Below are 20,615 nucleotides of genomic sequence, written 5' to 3'. Positions count from 1 at the left end.
AGAGCAACATTGGCGCTACCCGCACCATAAAGAGCCTCCACAGTACCATCAGCAAGGCTACCAGCACAACAGGACAACAAACGGCAAGAGTGACAGATTTACCGTCAACCCTCCTCAACCGGAACAGATGCCCCGCCCACCGGAACCTGATGTCACGAGGCAACGTGAACCGCTGAGAGAAAGCGAGAAACAGTTTGTGCTGAGTGAGGCAGTCCACCAGAACTGGCAAGAAGTGACCAGGCCTCACCTTCCCCCTGAGCCGACGCGGGAGTACGTACCCAGGACGGACAATGCCGACTACAGGATGGCAAAACTAAGGCAGACAAATGCCAGGGTGATCGACCTGCAGAGAAGCCCTGAGATTGTGGTCCACATGGCTGCGACACAGACAGTGGAGCCATCAGAAGAAGAATGAGCAGAACCAGCTATGCCACCACCCGAACCCAAGGCTGAGATAGAAATGCAGAAGAGAGATGAGAAGGCAGAGACCTGTTCCATCAATGGGAAGCCTGTAACGAACAGAGAATATACAACCATATCAGGAGAAGAATTCGCCTTCAGGGTCCAGCAGGCGATACTGAGATCTAAGAAGCAAGACCGAGAGGTGAGATGTGCTTAGAGCCGATCGCACACCGTGAGAGTGGGCACCATCCATGGACAACAGTGAAGCACCTGGACCACAGAGGGATGGGAGTCCTGTGGCGGAGGGATGGTTGACCCAGGGAGCCCACTTTAGATAGCCAGGTGACAGCAGAAAGGTAATAATGCGTACTTGTTATTGAATGTATAATTGTACCTGTTTTATATGACCGTTCAAATATTTTGTCATGGACATTGAAAGACTGTACTCAGGATTTAATGCCCATGGTTGGTTGCCTGGGGACAGGCAAATTTCTAGCATGGAGGTATGTGGCACCCCGCTCCACCCCTTTTATTCCTGTGCCCCCAGGGAGTTAACATTGCAGCCAATGCTGCCAGAACAGGTCCTTTCCCCTGTCAGCAGGGCTGTGAGGGGTTAACAGACTCAGCCAGTGTCCCATCTCCCCTGCACATGTGACAGGAAGCTGGGAGGTCAGAGGTGATCCCAGCAGCAGTGTGAGAGAGAGGACATGTGGAGAGAGGGAAAAAGCTTTGTGAAGAAGAGCTGCAACAACCCCAGTGTCAGAGAGAAAAGGAGAGTTCTGCCTAAAGACAGGGGGAACAAGTGCACTGAGGCATGTGTGAAAGAAAGTTGAAGGAGGTTGCTGTCCCAAGTGTGAGGAGAAGGAAGAGAGAGAGAGAGCACACTGCAGCACCCAGAAGAGGGGCCAGACAGCATGCAGCAGTATAGCCAGAGATTCATGTGGCAGAAGCCAGCAACACCCAAGGTACTGATTCAGTCCCCCTGAGACAACATCTGCACCCTTGTAAGGGGATATCAGGAAATAGAGACACCACATAGACTCCCACTACAAAGACTAGTACCCTACTGAGCCCTACAGACAGGACAAGGTCTGCCTAACCCCAGTAAAAGGATATAGAAGCAGGGCAGAGAAGTGCCTGCTAGATTCACCCTGTCCAGGACAGCTCTATATTGAGGCTACCCCTGCAGCCTGTTTTACAGTTACAAGCAGGAGGTTACCCCTGAGACGGGAATCTGCCTGCCCCTCAGTGAGGATCGTTTTTTTTGTCATTCACCCTTCCCTGTGAATCATAAATAAGTGTGCACACTATCATAGGGACGTACCCTTAATATGTTTGAGGACTTGTCAATGAGGGACCATTGTTCAGAGTCACGGTTAACCGTGACCACGTATATTGAGTTACCATTAATGTGCATAAATGTTGTAGAAGCGTTTAGATTGGCTACAGAGCCAGAGAGTTTGATAGTGTTTTCATAGCGTCAGTTGTAACTGTTAAAGTTGATGACAGGATAGAATATTGAAGTGATAATTGTGTTATCTTATGCTTTACTGTGACTACCTGTTTATTGAGTATGTATTATGCCACTTGCAGCCTATTGAAATATTGCAGCAGCCAGTCCGTTTGTTAGCAAATAAATTACTGTCGCTGCTAACAGTAGTAGTATTCCTTTGTGGGTTCTCCATGGGTTGTGCCACCCCCTGCCTCAGGTTCTTGAAGAAGAAGCCGTGAAGATTCCAGAAGCCATCAACTCCAGAGTCAGGTACGCCATTGCACCGCACCGTCACATGGGCATTGTCACAAATATGTTTTCACTGGAGAAACTGACATTGAGAGGTGATATGAATGATATGTTCAAATACAGTATTGGGAATCCTATGGAACTGGGAGATGATTTGTTCAGTAACAGGGCTATACTTAGGACACGCGGGCATGTACACTTAGGACACGCGGGAAAATTAATTCTGTACTGAATTAAGAATTAAGAAGAGGATTCTTCACCATTAGAGCAGTAACATTCTGGAACTCATTGCTGGTGGGGTGTTTACAGCAAATACTTTTAATTAATTTAAATCAAAACTGGATGCATACAGTATTTGGCCACTAAGGGAATCCTATAGACATGACTTACTCACGTCAGTAGTTACAAGTCAAATAGGTTGAACTCGATGGGCTAACGTCTTTTTTCAGCCTTAATTACTATGTTACTACAGTATGTTACTACTGTATGTATGAATGGGCTTTCCAATAGATGTCTTTCACTTTATCTTCTAGTGTGTATAGGGCTTTAGAATCAGCCTCTTGACATGCAAAATAAAAGTTCTGGCTGGTAATTTAACTGTATTATAAAACTAAACCTTTCTAAATTTTGTTTACCACTTTATTTACCAAATGTGGTTTGGTTCGGAGTTGGGAGCAAAGCAAAAAAATAAGTAACTGCACTAGCACGTAACTGGTTGTAAGACATAGATGCACGCATTAGCATTCGCAGCTGCAATTTTGGGTGCAGTGTATTTGTTAAAAGATTATACTGCCACTGCCGATGTCCCACATTTATCAATAAAGGTGCACACAAACTGGACGTTTTTACCCAGTGTGTATGCTGAGCAATTATGTGAAAATTGCCACTGAGTGTTTTTCACCTGGCCCAGCGATTTTCACTGGGAGTGAACCACTTAACAGGCCGACGGACACACTAGGCAATTTTGAGCTCAAAATCATCAAGTTTGTATGGGCCTTTATATACAAAGCTGAAACATCGGGAACATCTGGCACACGTTGGTTGCACCATCGAACCTCTGGGAAACCTTATGCTGTCTCAATATGATTGTCTCACATAAGACTAAGGATGGCTATCAACCATTGATGATTAAAAAACATTATCGGAGGAAATTGACTGATGTTAAATATCTTTCCCTTCGACGGCAGAGAACCAGATGGTTTCCCACCATTGCTGATACAGAACCACCCAATGATTTTTTTTCCGCAAGGTGTCAGGACAAGGAGCCTAGCTCTGCACACTATGCAACTGTGAAGCTCATCAATGGTTTCCTTGTAGATAGATTCACACTCAATGTTGACCAACAGTGGCACAATTGCCCAGAAAGCAATCCCAACATGCCTGCATTATTATAAGAATCACCCTCCCATTACCTCTTCCTAATGCTAAACACCTGTTACTCACATAGGGGCAGATGTATTGAGCCTGGTGAAGAGAAAAAGTGGAGAAATAGTGGAGATACTGTAAAGTCAATCAGCTGTCTGATTGACTTTACAGTATCTCAACGCATCAGTCAATCAGCTGTGTTTGAAAATGACAGTTGTGAGTTGAGTGGCTGGCGTGTTATCTCCTTCCACTTTCTCTCTCCACCGGGCTTAATATATCAGCCACATTGCGAGTAGATCTAACAGGATGGCCAGGCTCCAGTAAAACTAAGGAGTGTGGCCACCGGGAGGGGCATGGTTACAGAAGGGCCACAGCCACACCCCTGTGAATAAATATTTGTTTGTTTGGCAAAACAGGTGGGGGGTGGACGGATCATGCATGCACAGAGAGAGGACTGCAGCAGCTGCCTCTCTCCCCAGCTCCGAACACAGCACTGAGCAGTGTGTGCTGAGCTGGAGAAAAAGGCTGTGCTGCAGCTCCCTGCAATGCGGGAGCGAGACCCAGGCCCCTCTATCAGACCCGAGCCTGGGTAAAAATTACACCCTCCCCCCCAACCCCCACCTCCCTTCTAGGCACCACTTAGATCATGGGTCTTCAACCTGTGGCCCTCCAGATGTTGTGAAACTACATGTTCCAACATGCATTGCCACATTTTTTCCTATAAGTGCATGCCAAAACTGGCAGGGCATGCTGGGACATGTAGTTCCACAACATCTGGAGGGCCATCGGTTGAAGACCTGTGACTTAGATCCTCTGTGCATACTGCATCGCCTTTGGTTCAGATGTAGTAGCAAAAATCGTTCCACTGTGGCAGAAATCGACACTTCATATGCCGCAGGTCATTTTCTCCTTGATAAAATACTGCAGGTGCGGCAGGTTTAAAATGTGAAGATTTTAGAAGGGTAAATACAGACTGCAAAATTGAGATCTAAATTGCATTGTAAAAATATAGCTGTTCAGTGTTAGTTGGCTACATGCAAAAGCAGCCAGTATTTACCCTGCATGCAACTATAATAAATAAATTTGCACCCCCCTGCATTGCAACATGGGTTGTTCCAGATACAAAGTTAGTTTTTAGTTTAGTTTAGTTTTTCATCCCCATAATGTTTATCTATATAATACTGTATAGTTTCCCTAGAAGCTTATTATTTGCACAGAGACGGTGATTGCTTTTATGTAGTGTTGCAATTTGAAAATAAATACTCCAAACGAACCACATGTCATTCAGTAAAGTGATTTGCAGCGGACAATTCACTGTGTGTGTACTGTGCAGCCTCTGCCACTCCTTCCTGTTGCTTGGCAACATGCTGTCAATAGTAACCCATTGACTGGCAGCTTGCGGTAAGCCTATTTGGATCATTGCAAAAGGCAGAACGGTGGACATAAAGCACACTTTATATTTCAGTGCAGCCTCATTAAGACCAGTTGGTAACAGAATAATATCATTTCACAGTCAGAATGGAAATATCATCAAGTAATGCAACAGGTGCCCAGGATCCTCTCATTCTGATTCTGACACAGATTAAACAGTACAACGAAAACATAAAAGATGTACTGGAAGATTCTCACCACCAAAATAATGAAGATCTAACCGAGCAAATATTTTCATTAACACTCTTAATTTGCAACCTCGGCAGAACCGTTTGCGCCAAGCTGAGTACAGCAACTGAAAGTTTGCAGAACACATCTCAGCTCTTAAAGGGACTTCAGGATAAATTTAAGGACCTCAGTACAAATAATGGTAAGAACGAGCAAAACAGATGAAACCATAGTTGCTTTGTGTTTATTTATTAGATTTGCTTCGAAAAAAAGAATTGCCATAGTCTAATATTGCATTTATTACAGAGTGCACTGATTTGTTGTATATACTGTACAGGAATATAAGTTTGTAACTTGCTGATGCCTAGATGCACTGTACGAGAGATACTATTATTAACCTGCCACTTGTCTCAGCACCAAGCTGCATCCTGCATTGCTGGATATCTTAGCACTGAAATGTATTAAAGGAGAGTTAAGAGAAAGAAATAGCTCAGTCCAGACTGCTAAGCAACAAAATAGGGGTCTATGTACTAAGCCTGGGAGAGAGATAATGTGGACGGAGATAAAGCATTAACCAGCCAGCCCCCAACTGTCATTTTTCAAACACCACGTGGGGCATGGCAGTTAGGATCTGACTGGCTGGTACTTTATCTACCTTCCTTGTTATCTCTGAAAGACTTAGTACATCTCCCCCATAAAGTGTCATCCTCAGATAGGGCCTTATTCTGATCGGTGCGGCCGGATCCGATTATGCGGCCAGGACCGTGCGTGCGAAACCCCGCCTTCCATACGGATCGCCAACTCCGTCCGTATGCTGTAAGAAGCTGGCCGAACGGACCGCACGTGTATTTTTCACGGAATACGCCTCCTCCATCTCAGGGAACCTCCCCCATCATTCGATGGTCGCAGACCATCGAATGCAGGACCGAGTGCTCCACCAGCTCCCGCAACCTCAGACCACACGGACATTTTTCCGTGCAAAAGCAGGGATCTGGGCGGGCAGCTGACATCCGGCGATGTCATATGTCCGCCCCCTACATGTGCGTCACGGCCGCATTACCATACGTACGCCCAGCGTTTGCATGGGAACGCCCATGAAACGCAGGGCGTATGCATATGGTAATGAGCCCAAATAGTCCTTCACGCCCCTCTCCACCCCCTGTTCGGAGTGTTCACATATCATGCGGGATTTTGCCGTACGCCCCGCTCGCACATGCGCAGAGACGCCTCTGCACATGCGCAGACACAAAACATCGGCGGGCCGAACGCACGCGGATATATCCGCACCGACCAGAATAAGAGCCATAGCCTTATGTGCTAGGAGCAAGATTCATAAGTGCTCCGTATTGTATCATTGCCATAGGGTGACTATTGCGACGGTCAGGGGAGGATCGGTAATGAAAGCCACAGGGAAGTTCTAGGGTGGACTGACACACTATCTGTGGCCTGGAGAGGGTAGTGGGTGACAGGCTGGTGACATGGGTGTGTTAGGGGGTAGTGGGTGGCATGCTGGTGTGGGTTTATTCTGGAGCAGAAGGTGCCAGGCTGGCAATGTGGGTGTGAAAGGGGGGTCACTTTTTGGATTTTTCCAGGGCCACTTTAGATCTCTTAAGCTGCCCATGACACCAAGGAACATCCTGGCGGATTTCGCATAATTAGCAACTGTGTTATTTTCACAAACTGATGATAATTTCTCCATTTTCAGCTTTTTAATACATTACAGACAACAGGTAGCAATTTTTTTTGTGGACACACCCAGAAAAGGGTTTATTCCAAAATGGACCCTACCCATATAATCCTAAACATCATGTAGCTAATGAATAAGCACTAAGGTACTCTACTTTCAATACTACCCTTGAGTAAGAATAATTACTTGACTATAAAGAATTGCATTTAGCACAGAGGGGATACTGTGCATCACGTCTCTAAATATTCAAATAGCACAGAAAGTAAAATTAAGGACAGCACTCTCCACTTAAAAGCACTTTCTCCACGCAAAAGGAATTGGTACCCATGAGGAATTGATATATGGGTCACTCTGTATTTTTGATTGGATGCCTTTTGTACAGTACATGTTATATATACTGTCTAATACATCTCAAAGCATATTTTGACTATTGTAGGAAGACCTTGAAACATTCAAAATGTGTCCTCATACGCCAAGACTCAATGGCCCATATGGGGCAAGACACTCAGCATAACTGAGCAGCACTGAGCAGTGTAGCATAGCATCTCTTTCTTTCAATTATACAAGACTCAGGAATAAGGAGAGCTAGTGACGTCACTATGCTCAGGTCATGTGTTTTCTCCCTGAGGCCTGCCAGTCCACCTTCGATAGCAGAGAGAGAGAGCATTACACATTGGAAGCCACTCCCATCTTATAACGTCAGTCCTATCTGGCTTCTATGGGCTGCAGCTGATACACTCCCTAGAAGCCAACCTGTCTGTGCCAAGCCCTGTCCCCATACTGAAGCCCCACTCCCACATCCAGCAGACCCAAGCCCTGAAGTCCGGTGATGCCATCAATAACCAGGAAAGCAAGGAGGCTGAAGACCCCCAGCCAGATAGATAAGGAGCCGACACTTATTATAACTCATTTAAAACAAATGTAGATAGTTTGTCCACCAGTCAATCTAGAGACATTTAGGTGTATCAGTGAAAATAGGGGTACTCTGTATATCCACATGTTTTATTACCAGGGGCAGGTCTTTGGAAATTGTGAAGTTTAAATACAGTTAATGGTTTTAAAATTATAAAGACATTCTATATAGGCCCATCAGGGTCGAAGTAAGTCTTCTCATCACCCTAGGCAAAACATCAACCTACTCCCCCCCCCCCATACTGCCACCAATACCCACTTTCCAATCCCTTTAGGCATAATCACCTAACATTCCAGAATGGAAGGGAGGCTCCCAAAAATCAGGTGGTCCTCCCAGCCCCCTGGGAAGGTGGTCAAGTCCTCTGCTTTCCCTGGAGGCCTCCCTTTTATTTATTTTATTTATTATTTATTAACAGTTTCTTATATAGCACACACACATTCCGCAGCGCTTTACAGAGTATAGTTGAACATTCCCATCAGTCCCTGCCCCAGTGGAGCTTACAATCTATATTACCTACCACATGTACACACACACACACAGACATTCTAGGGTTAATTTTTTTGGAAGCCAATTGACCTAACAAGCATATTTATGGATTGTGGGAGGAAACCAGAGTACTCGGAGGAAAACCATGCAAACACGGAAGAATATACAAACTCCACACAGTTATGGCCATGGTGGGTAATGAACCCATGACCTCAGCGCTGTGAAGCAGTAATGTTAACCATTACACCATCCATGCTTTGCCACCCACAACAGAGTACAAGGAGGAGGGTGCAGCAAAATAGGAAAGTATGCCTCAAGGAAAAGTATGGAGGTGAGGTCTTAGAAGTTCCACAGCAGTCACCTGCATTAAGTACAACAAGGATCCTCATAGACATCCTTGATTTTTTAATAGGCAGACTTGGCAGTCAGTAGCGCATGCAGGGGGGGTTTCTGAGTACCCAGAAACCCCCCCAGGAATCTAAGGGCACTAGTCAGAAAGCTTAGGGTCCCCTCTTTCCATGGGTACAACAATTGTAAAAATCGGCCCTGGGGAACCGGAGATATCTGACTTCAAAGGAGTGGTCCCCATCCAAGCCTGTTAATTGCTTTTCCCAGTCAGATATTTCAGGTTCTGTCTGACTTAAGGCCCCCTTACACTTGTTCAACTTATTGTCTCAACAAATTGAACCTGATTGACTCGAGATTTATCCTATGTGCAGGAGGTTCAATCTCTTCCAATCTCTTGGTTATACCCAATGGCACAGGATGTGGATTGTGTCCTACACATCAGGCACATAAGATTTTGTCAGACGGCACATCAGATCTTGTCAGATAAATTGACTCAAATTGGATCAAATCTCACAAAATCTCACAAGTGTAAGGGGACCTTTAAGGGGACCATACACACGCAGATTTATCTGGTTGGAACAAAAACATGGTTATGGATGAGAGCATATGACATTTGACCATGTGCTTGGACATGCTGGGAAACTGATAAACTGTCACTCATCCATAACCATGTTTTTGTTCCAACCAGCCAGATCTGCAGATAAATCTTACTAGTGTATGGGCACCTTTAGAGTTTTTCTGAGGGTATATTCCAAAAGCTGGGACTCTCCCCCTTTGAGGGACACTAGTAGCTTGTTTCTACTGTACCCAGAACCAGATATATCAGCCTTCCAGCAGCTGGTTACTGCTCCAGCTCCACACACCTGGTATGTAGTTTTATTTTCTCGTTGGCGGATTGCTCTGCCTCCTGAACTCTGATCCCCTAGTCCCCAGTACCATTTGGTAGGTAGGATTCTAGTTCCAGGAACGGGAGACATCTGCAGTCAAGCAAGCTGTCCTCCCACCAGAAAATTCTGAATAATAAGCTCACTCCACTATACACCCCTCCTCTGCATATTAAACATTCCCTACCACCCTGGAAGTTATGTATCAGGGCCCCTTCATTCAGCCCAATGCCCCCTTCTCCCACCCCATCTCCCACCATCTGTGCAGTAAAGGTGTAATTAGTGGAAATTATTGATCCAGGCCCTACATGCTGAGCGGTTGATATAATACCCCCTACCACCTGCGGGACATCAAAGCTTCCGCTCATAGCACCTACTACCCCCACCGCTGGAGGATCGGTAGGGGCCCCAATACATTGCTATGCCCAGGGGTCTACACTGCTGTTAAATATATATATATATATATATATTATTATTATTATTTATATACATTTGGTCTATCTATAATACTTTAACTGACTCTGCATATACTGGGTCACCTAAGTTCCATCTTCAGAATAGAATAGAATAGAATAGAATAGAATAGAATCCCTTTATTCGTCTCACAATGGAGAAATTTCAGTGTTACAGCAAGGTTTAAGTACAGATAAGAGTAGTAGCATAATATTAAGAACACACATAATAAGATAAGATCCAAACAATATAACTCAAGAATCTAGGAACATGCAGGTCTTCTTCAGACCATGACAGTTGTACATTCTAATTGCAGCCGGAAGGAACGATCTGCGATATCTCTCCGTTGAGCATCGAGGGTGAAGCAACCTATCACTGAAAGTGCTACACAGATCTGTCAAAACGTTTTTGAGCGGGTGTGAAGCATTATCCAATAATGATATCATCTTGTTGATCATTCTCCTCTCACCCACAACCTCTACAGAATCCAAAGGCATTCCTAGGACAGAACTGGCCTTCCTTACCAGTCTGTTTAGTCTCTTACTGTCAGCTGTTGAAACACTGCTGCCCCAGCAGACCACTCCATAGAATATGCTCCGCCCCTCCCTGGAAACCCCCTTCTGAAAATCCTGCGTTTGCCCCTGGCAGTGCCCCTTCAGATCCCTGCACCCTAGGAAGCTGCCTAATGGTAGCGCCGTCCCTGAGGCCTATACACTCTGGGCCATATTAAGCTGAAAGCAGCACAGTTTTGTCATTTCAGCTGCTTTCAGCACAAAAGCTGCCCAGTGTGTATGACCAGGCAATGTGCTGATGCACGCTCCCGCATAATCACCTCAACAGCTGGTTTGAACAGTGGACTGAATGGCTTTCCATAGTGTACTCCTATCAAAAAGCCGTTCACCCCTGTGAAAATCCCTGGCCAGGGGGAAAAATCGCTCAGTATGTATGTATGTATGTATGTATGCACTGAGCGATTTTATGTGTATGTCTAAAGCATCTGTATGTGTCTATATATCAACCAATTGATTCTGTTTTGTGCATTTCCAGCAGTACACATTGTTTGCTTCTCATTTTCGGCAGCTTTTTGCTTGAGGCTATGCTGAGATTTGCGAGAGTGATGATGTTTATTCATGAACTTTTCCTTCTATCTTAAATCGATACTAAGCTAGAAAACATTTAAAAACATTATTTTACAGACAGTAAAATATGTTACTTCTAAACTGTTATATTCTTGTCATCATTAAACCCATTATCACAGATGCTGAATATCATTTTTGTAATCATCAATTTATATTAAACATTAGAAGGGGAGTAATGGGGAAGGCATACGAGGTAGCTTTTCTTGGATGTTAAATGCTTGGGGGCACTTGTCCAACATAATCACGGAGCAACCGCTACCTGGAATGTATGAGAATGTTGTTGAATTTTACCATGTATAATTAAACATTACAATAGCCTACATTGCTATGCCATTTTGTTATTTGAAACTTTATTTGTTGCTGCTGATTTATATTTAAAAGGTTTGTTGAACACAATGAAAAGAATTTCCCAAAGGTATACAATGAAGCAGCTTATCACATTAGCCTAGGCCCCATGCAGAAGTATGGAGAAGGGAACTTGGCTCACTGTGGGTAGGAAAGGTAAACACATCCCCGGAGAAATAAACAATTAATTATTTAGCACACAGCCAGCCATACACCGTTTCATACTTGTCTATAGCCCTGGAATGGCCGGGTAGCTCCTGAAAATTGGGTGGCACTCCCCGCCCCTCTGAAGGGTAGGCGCGTATCCCCATTTCCCCAGAGGCCCCCTGCACCCAACCTAATAAATATGTATTTGTTACCTACATTGATGCTTAGTGCAAGCAACCACAGGTGCTAGTGCCCCTCTACCCACTTAAGGTGGATCATTCTCAGTCACCGAAACAAGAAGGTAGTGGTAAGGGAGGAGGAGTTAGCCAGAGGAGAAGTGACCCATGGTAACCAATCAGCACTGAAGTAACATCTATAATATGAATAATATAAAATTATACAGAGCAGCTGATTGGTTGTCATTGGCCACTTCTCCTCTGGCTCACTTCTCCTCCCTTATCACTGCTTCATACATCTACCCCACAGTTCCATATGGTTTGGTTCTATACTCAGTCTACACCATCACTGGTCAACAAATCTAGAACTAGAGTCTGTCACATAAGGAGATTGAGGCAGATGTGTTAAGCCTGGTGAAGAGATAAAGTGGAGATAAAGTGGAAGGAGATAACGCACCAGTCAACTGTGTTTGTAATTACAGTCAGAATTTGATTGGCTGGTGCATTATCTCCTTCCACTTTTTCTCCACTTTATCTCTTCACCGGGCTTAATACATCTGGCCCATTGACTGATCAGTGTATGACAGGAATCCAAGGAGTATATGGTAGTCTTCACCTTTATTGAATAGGACAAAGCACCCTTTTTTGCCCCATTGTCCTACATTATTACAGACGGAACCATTGTCTATTTTAAAAGACGTGTAGTGGAGCAAGTTTGGTGTCTTCAGTATAGAGCCTGGGAAGTAACAGGTGCTATATACAGTAACAGGGCTCTTCATGCTGAGAGCTTGACCCCGGAGACTCAGCCAATACTAAGGTGTGTCTTTGGATAGTCATTGCTTAAGCACCACAGAGCAGTGCCGTCATCCCTGTTCTATATCTGGAACATCGAGGAGAACATATTGTAGAATAAAAAATAAAAAAAACCTCAGGTAATACCTGTGCATAGTGCCCTGTTTGCACCACAGCATTTGATATGCGTTTGCTCTATAGAACCTTACTCTTTTCCCAGTTACAATATACAGTATGAAAGTTCCAATACTTTGACAGTATCTAATATTTATGACACTGTACAAGGTGCCAAACGTCCTCCTTGTTACTGATGTTTTCATTACAGCAGGTGAAGAATGAATTGTTCTGATTGTGTTTGAAGGTCACTCCAGAGTGAAGGGAACGATGACAGATACGGAAGTATAAAAATCAAAAGTGACAGCTTTATTACATGAGGGCACACACAGGTTATGAAATGAGAATACAGTTTGCGGATTATTTTGGTCTGCTCAGTTCCTGGTGCATTTTCATGGGGACCGATGTTTTCATTATGCGCATATGCATTTCTGCGTAGGCTACTAGCCCGTGTGCATCCTCCACCGGCCGGGCCCCCTCCTCTCTGCCGGCAGCAGCGCAATGTGTAGGGTCTGAAAAGATGAAGCTAGCTTCACCTGTATATCTATATTTGTCATCAAGGAAGGTGGCAAGGCGGGTAAACCCAGCTGCCACTGAAGGGCAATATTTAAAGGTTGTGTGGCACCAAAAGGAGATGATATCCTACGCTGATCAGTACATGTAGTGTATAAGTCCTAATTCTAGGGGCAGTATACAACAAGGCTCTATTACTGCCACCTCTGTGAAAATGCACTTTTTGAAGTTTTGGCCTTATATGCACCAAGCTCCAGAATAAGATGCATTTTGGAGTATAGACATGGAGTTAGTGGAATCATCATGGAATTATGCTGCTTTCACACCGCAAAACCTGCTCAGACCAGGTATTTAAAACGGTTTTTAAAACGGGTCAGAGCAAGTTTAACCCCTTTCACACCGCATGTAAATACCTGAAGCGGGTTTACAGTGTGAAAGCAATACTGGAAAAGCAGTACAGCGGTACAGCGGCACCCCCCCCCCCCCACGGACAGCCCCCCCCCCCCCCCGGAAGCAGACGTCCACCCCCCCACCTGGAGGGCGAGGAGGTAGCGGGACATCCACATCGGGCTCCCGCAACCCATTGCCCGCACTCTGCTGCTGGAGGTAGCAGCCACGGCCGCCCTGCTCCAGTGCCTGCAGGCTGACGGTGAGACAGGGCAGACAGCCGCCCGCAGCCCAGTCTGAGCCACCTGTCCCCGCTCACCTCCTCGGCGCAGTCTGATACACCCTGCTGCTGCTTGGAGCTTCCCACTGCGCCGCCAGCAGTAGCAGCGGCCCCCACTCTCACCCTGGGAAGGGCAGGACACAGTGCCCCGGACACTTGTCCGAGAGATGCGGGGAATACTGCTAGGGATCCCGCCAGAGGTGCTGGGTGTACATACAGGGGAGCTGTGAGAACTACTAGTTCACACTCCCTGTAGGGACCCCGCCACTGATATAATATACACTGCAGGGACCCCCTGCCCCCAGCACAATCATTCCCTTCCCTGCGCTGGGGGGGGGGGGGAATACCGTTTCAGACCCGCTCTAGACACCAAATAAACGGGTCTAAAACGGGTAGGACCCTCCTATTTTACCGTTTCCAAAAAACTTTTTTTGGAAACCGTAAAATCACTCTGCACCTTTCAGACCGCACATATTACCGTTTTGAAACAGTAAAAAAAGGCAATATAACAGTTAATATGTGCGGTCTGAAAGGGACATTAGTCTATCAAAGCCTATGGGCTTCTATTTGTGTTTCTCCCTGAGAGGAATCCAATCAGATGGTTCCCAGCAACCCCTCTGTGGTGCGTGCACCACTGTACGTGTGCAGAAGGAGTCCTTGGCCCTAAACCTAGAAGTCCTTCTATTGCAAAGGACAACTCTGACTAGGAGAGCAGTCCTTAGCAATAATCTTCACACATATGGCATTAATAAATGCTTACATATGTATATGTACAACAGGACACATCTTAAGTGGACTCCCACTTTCGAGATTAAAAAAACGGATTTAAAAATGATGCCACTTCTTACACCAACAACTGTTTCAGCACTGATAAGGCAATGTACGATGAGAAAGCCTACGTTTTACCTTTAAACATCCCATTTAGGCTTTAATAGGTTGATAGGAAATGGGGAGGGGGAATTGAACCTGACACACATGTCTCAGAGCAGATAATTATATGCTAGCAGAATTAATAAACTCATTTTGCCATCAATTGAAAATTTTGTGATGAAATACTCCTGAATTGCTGCAAACAGAATTTATGGCTCTTTACGGAACTCTAGTTGTCACGGAAGAGGGATTCATACTGTACGAGTACATAATGATATCTGTATATTAGCAATAACTCTAGTAAAGCTAAAATTACTATCGTTCAAGCACTCAGAAATGTTGAGATCAAATTTTTTTCCTCCCGTCTTATGGGAGCCTAAAATGAAATGCTGCTTCCTACTGAATGCTATCACTAAATCAAGCTTTGTCTTGTTCTTCGGAGAGCGCCTGGCTGAATTATAACATCTATGGACTATAGCTCTAAGCACATGATTTGTTTCTACGATATTTCTGCAATGTGATTGATCAAATAGAAATGCTTTGTGATTAAGAGGAAGCAAGCTGCTGGTGGCTATGAAGAAAGCAAATACTCAGTAGAATTGGATGGAAATAAATCAGGATTAGGCAAAAGTAACTCCACTTCAGAACATTTGCTGATCATTAGCGAAGCACACTGGTACGTGCACGCTGATAGAATAACGCTGCTTATAAATCGTTCGATTTCACTTGTACATACAGCTTGCTGTAAGTTAAGTTGCTCTTATGCTATAGTCTGCTATTTATCTGGTATAGACTGACCATGATCTATTGTTCTGGATTGAACTATACCTGCCCTGACCTGTTTGTGTTATGTTTCGGCTCTTGCAGTCACCTGCCGATGTCGTGTTGTTTAACATCTACTTTTGACATCTACTATTATCTTTAGCTATGCATTATAGGAGAGATTCTGAGTTGGGTGGCCTTGGTAGACTGCTCACTACTTTATGCTTATAAGAGTATCCCCCTCCTATAATAATGATTAGTCCAGCCACATGCAGAAAATTGTCACCCACTCTTTTTCTATACACAGCTGTCATCAATGGTTACGGTTTAAATGGTAGACAACGTCTTGGTTGAAAATCACTTGGTCGACCACTAATGGTCAACAGTGACTTGCAATGGTTGACAAACCCAAGGCCGACATTGACAAAAGGTCGACACAAGCTTATAGGTGACATAGACATGGTCGACACAGATACGGTCAACATGGGATTTCCCCAGTTTTTGTTGTCTATGTCTATGTTGACCAATGTGGACATGGACACCGTATAAGTGTACCATGTCCCTCTCATGGCTCGCTCTGCTCTCCATGCTTCGGGCACAGTGCCTTGCTGCACTCAGCACACTATTAGGTACTTATGTACTATCTGGGCGCCCGATTTTTTGATTGTATGCCTTAAGTTAAGGCATACAATCAGATGCGATGCGCTATCGCATCGCATCGCATACGACCATATCGCATGCGATGCGATGCGATGCGATGACCCGATTTTTCCATAGGATTCAATGTTAAAATGGACTGAGTCCATTTTAACATGGAATTCAATGGGAAAAAGGGGTCCTTTTCATACCCCTACTATCCAAGTGGGCATGGAGTTGGATATAAACCTGTGGCGAGTGTAGCGAGCCACCGAGCCCGAAGCGTGGCGAGCGGACACAGAATACCGTCCCCTCGCGGGGCTCGCTTCGCTCGCCACGCTTCGGGCTCGGTGGCTCGCTACGCTCGCCACAGGTTTATATCCAACTCCATGCCCACTTGGATAGTAGGGGTATGAAAAGGACCCCTTTTTCCCATTGAATTCTATGTTAAAATGGACTCAGACCATTTTAACATTGAATCCTATGAAAAAATCGGGTCCATCGCATCGCATCCGATTTGGTCGCATGCGATGCGATGCAATGTGCCCGATCCGACCCGATTTCTAAATCGGGCGCCCAGATACTACATAAGTACCCACTATTATATTCTTCCTCTATGCCCACTTGGACGGTAAAGTATTAAAAAAACACCTTTTTTGGAAAAATAAAAACGTGAATCGAAACGTGAATGTTCAATCGGATTCAAGTCTTGGCTCTGGCTTGACCACATTCACAGAGTTGTCCCGAAGCCACTTCTTTGATATCTTGGCTGTGTGCTTAGAGTTGTCCTCCTGCTGAAAGATGAATTGTTGCCCCAGTCGTGGTCAAAATGTTTCCTCCAAACATGACGCCTGGCATTCACGCCAAAGAGTTCAATCTTTGTCTCATCAGACCAGAGAATTTTGTTTCTCATGAGAGTCCTTCTGGTGCATTTTGGCAAACTCCAGGTGGGCTACCATGTGCTTTTTACTAAAGAGTGGCTTCTGTCTGGCCACTCTACCATACAGGCCTGATTGGTGGATTGCTGCAGAGATGGTTGTCCTCTCTACACAGAGGAATGCTGTAGCTCTGACAGAGTGACCATAGGATTCTTGGCTACCTCCTCGACAAGGCTCTTCTCCCCCAATTGCTTAGTTTAGATGGCCGGCCAGCTCTACGAAGAGCCCTGGTGGTTTCTAACTTCTTCCATTTATGAATGATGGTAATTTGGTAAACCTATATATGTAGAGGGGTAATTGGTAAAACCTACAGTATATAGAAAAAAAACTGCACTTGGTAAACAAATATGTTGGCAAATGTGTTAAAAAGCAGGGGGTTGGTAATTATTTGCAGTAACTATCATCAATTGGGTAAGGAAAACTTTGAGAGACCCTGATTTAGATTTATTTTTATCACTGATAGCAAATGGATTAAAGGGTCTGATTCACAGTCGCACACAAGTCAGTCGCAGATGTGGCTGGACTTCCTGCTCCGAAGTAAATGTGGATTTTCTCTTGTATTGAGAGTCATCCACATTTAAAACTGGATGCAGGACATCAAATTCATATTTATTATTTATTTATTATTTATTTATTTGCAGTTTCTTATATAGCGCAGCAGATTCCGTTGCGCTTTACAATAGTAAACAGTGATAAAACAAACTGGGTAACAACAGACAGACATGGAGGTAGGAGGGCCCTGCTGCAAGCTTACAATCTATAGGGATATAGGAGGGAAACACAAGGACAGGCACCAGTAATAGCATAGCAGTCCCAACAAGTTACAAGTCCAGAAGGGAAGCTATATAATACATAAGTGCCTCATATCACCATAAGCATCAATATTTTAGCAAAGGACATCTCTCCCAATGAGAGTTCTTCCAAAGAGAGCTGTCTTCTGGGTTTAGATCCTGGAAGTCCGACTGCACATGTGCACTGCGCCGCAGGCAGCTTGGGGAGTGTTGGGAGGGATCTGATTGAATCCCTCTCGGGAAAATGTGATAGAAGCCCATAGGCTTATATAGTATAGTAGTGCCACATAAAGATGGTGTTACCTACTGCATCCAAGCTTGGTGCATATCAGGACAAACTTCCGAAAATTTTCATAGATTTTTATTGTTGATACATCCCGCACCGAACCAAACACAACAACTTTATAAATCTGCCTGGCAAACTAGCTTTGATGTCACGCTGTCATCATCGCTGAAGTAAGGTATAGCCACTGAGATGAGCAGGCTGTGTGCATGCTGTAGACAAGGTGAGAGGGGGCATTATGTGCAAAAGAAGAACACTACTATTGTGTACATTAAGGGCCTTATTCTGGTTGGAGCGGCCGGGCCGTACGCGTACGTCCCGGGATTTTTTATGATCTGCGCATGCGTACATTCGCTAATGCGCAGGCGCGAACAACCCAAAACGCTTACGGACGGGCCTCTACGTGCGAAAAAACCTATACGCGAGTGTACGGGCATTGGGGGCGGCATAGGGGCGTGAAGAGGGGAGCGGCCGAAATAATGAGGGAAAATGGGCGTAAATATGGGCGTACACGGGGGTGTGCACCAAAAATGAGCGGTGCTACTACCGCACGATCGACTAAGGCACCGTTCATTTCGGACACAAAGCAGGCGGCCGCCAACCGCCATCTCAAACCACCCCTACAGATACCGCATGCCAGCGTGCGCCTGGATTTGCTAATTTACGCTGATTACTACCAAACACATACACCTGAATGTAATAACCAATGCTGCAGTCTATTAAGTCCAAACCATGATTTCACTACCTGCAAGCCACACATACAGCACGCAAACACATTGGAAGCTTATCTTTCTATACTTCTCTACATTTAAAGGTTTGTTTAATTTAAGGTAAGAATCTTTGTAAGACCTGCTTATATATGCTAAGGTAGGTATTTGTTAAACAGTTATACACATTCACTACGTGCTTTCATAGACTTTACACAGTAGCACACTCAATCTACTCAAGTCGACATGTGTCAACGTGTTCACTCTAATACAAACATAGGTTTTGTATTTAGGATACAATAACATAAACCACATCTAACACCTACAAAGGATGTTTCAGCAATGTTTTAAGCCCATGGCCACTATTTTGCACATTAATTAATTAATTCAATCAATTAATTAATTTTCATAATTATAGTTGAAAGGCAAGATTTGCAGGTCCATATATGTGAAGGGTATGTCAGCGTACACGGACGTACGCTCACTCTCACGAGCGGTGACATAAGCTGACTTTTCTATTGAAAACAATAGGGACCCGTCCGTGCAAGCTGGCGTACGCTCAGATAGCCGCAAGAAGTCGGTGGGAAGACGGACGAGAGACGTCCGTAAACGGTGGTGTACGCTCAATTGTACGCCAGTTGTCGGAGTGTAAGGGCTGGCCCGTCCGTGAACGTTGGCGTACGCACATTTGTACGCCACTCCCCTTCGACGTTGTTTCTGCCCGTACGTATGCGGCTGAGTTATGGGTGGACTTAACCCCAACGGCCGCGTACGGATAGCGTACGTTGTTTTGGAACGTACGCACGTTTGGCCGCTCCAACCAGAATAAGGCCCTAAGTGTATAAGCAGCACTTTGTGGCCATTATGTGTGTAAGCAGCACGTCTGTGGGCATTATGTGAAAGGGCACTACTACTGTGGAAATTGTGTATAAGGGACACTATTGTGCAGCATAATGTGTACACATCGAGCCATGCTCATCTGTAGAACCATTGCTCACTGGGACAGGGACGTGTGAGCATCTCACATTCTTGCGTGTCCATTCCGCGAATGAGGCACGTGAGTGGCTCACACGGAAGCTCTCCTCATTTGCATTGGGGCGTGTCAAATGGCGCACCATTAGCCACTCAGATGAGCATGGCTTCATCTGTATAAGGGGAATTACTATGTAGCATAAGATTGTGCTACTGTGGGTCATAATTTGAATCGGGGTACTATTGTGTGACCAGGTCCCTTCCTTGTGAGACAGCTGTCCCCTAAAATAGTATGGGAGAAAGGGCACAAATGTATATTTTTCAGGGGGTTCTGAAAACCTTAGCATCGGCCTGGGCTCCACCTAATGGGGGGGGGGGGGCGCTAAGTGGCAGGGGGAATGAGTTCCATCACCTCTCCAGGACCACTTTAAGCCCTGGTAGCACCTCATATTGATCAGTGCAGTCCAGGGGCGGATTAAGGTCTGTGGGGGCCCTGGACAAAAAAATAATTGTGGGGGCCCCTACAGACACCCCCCCCACCCCCGCAGACACATCCCCCCTCTGGGGAGGTTGGTACCTGGGCAGCACTGGGGGTCCCTGCAGTGGTCTGAGGAACAGTCAGCGCCATGGTCCCTGCAGTGTATGGGAAGTTAGCGGCAGGGTCCCAGCAGCAGAGGGACCCCCTGCCCGCCTGCGCTCCACCAGCCCGCCTGCGCTCCATGATCCCACTGCCCAAGCACGGGGCGACAGGAGCCCCATACCGGCAGCAGTGCTGGTGTGGGGGCCCGTGCTTAATCCGCCACTGGTGCAGTCTAACAGAGTAGTTTTGGCACCTCTACTTGTTTTATTTGTGTCAATAAGACACACATTTTCAGCGAATAAGCT

The 20,615-nt window shown here is 45.3% G+C and overlaps 1 protein-coding gene across 1 annotated transcript in view; it reads left to right on the top strand.

Moving 5' to 3' along the window:
* Positions 1-4,951: 4,951 nt before the first annotated feature.
* Positions 4,952-20,615, top strand: part of DTHD1 (death domain containing 1) — a 47,594-nt gene continuing 31,930 nt past the window's right edge. The window contains exon 1 of the mRNA XM_083156279.1: positions 4,952-5,309. Within this exon, the coding sequence (XP_083012405.1) occupies positions 5,027-5,309 (283 nt within the window). The 5' untranslated portion in view covers positions 4,952-5,026. The remainder of the gene's footprint in view (positions 5,310-20,615) is intronic.

Source organism: Crinia signifera, chromosome 1 (assembly GCF_055691185.1).
Source record: "Crinia signifera chromosome 1, ASM5569118v1, whole genome shotgun sequence".
In the NCBI taxonomy this organism is placed as follows: Eukaryota; Metazoa; Chordata; class Amphibia; order Anura; family Myobatrachidae; genus Crinia; species Crinia signifera.
Note: the sequence above shows the minus strand (reverse complement) of the source record. Positions and strands in the feature narration are given on the sequence as shown.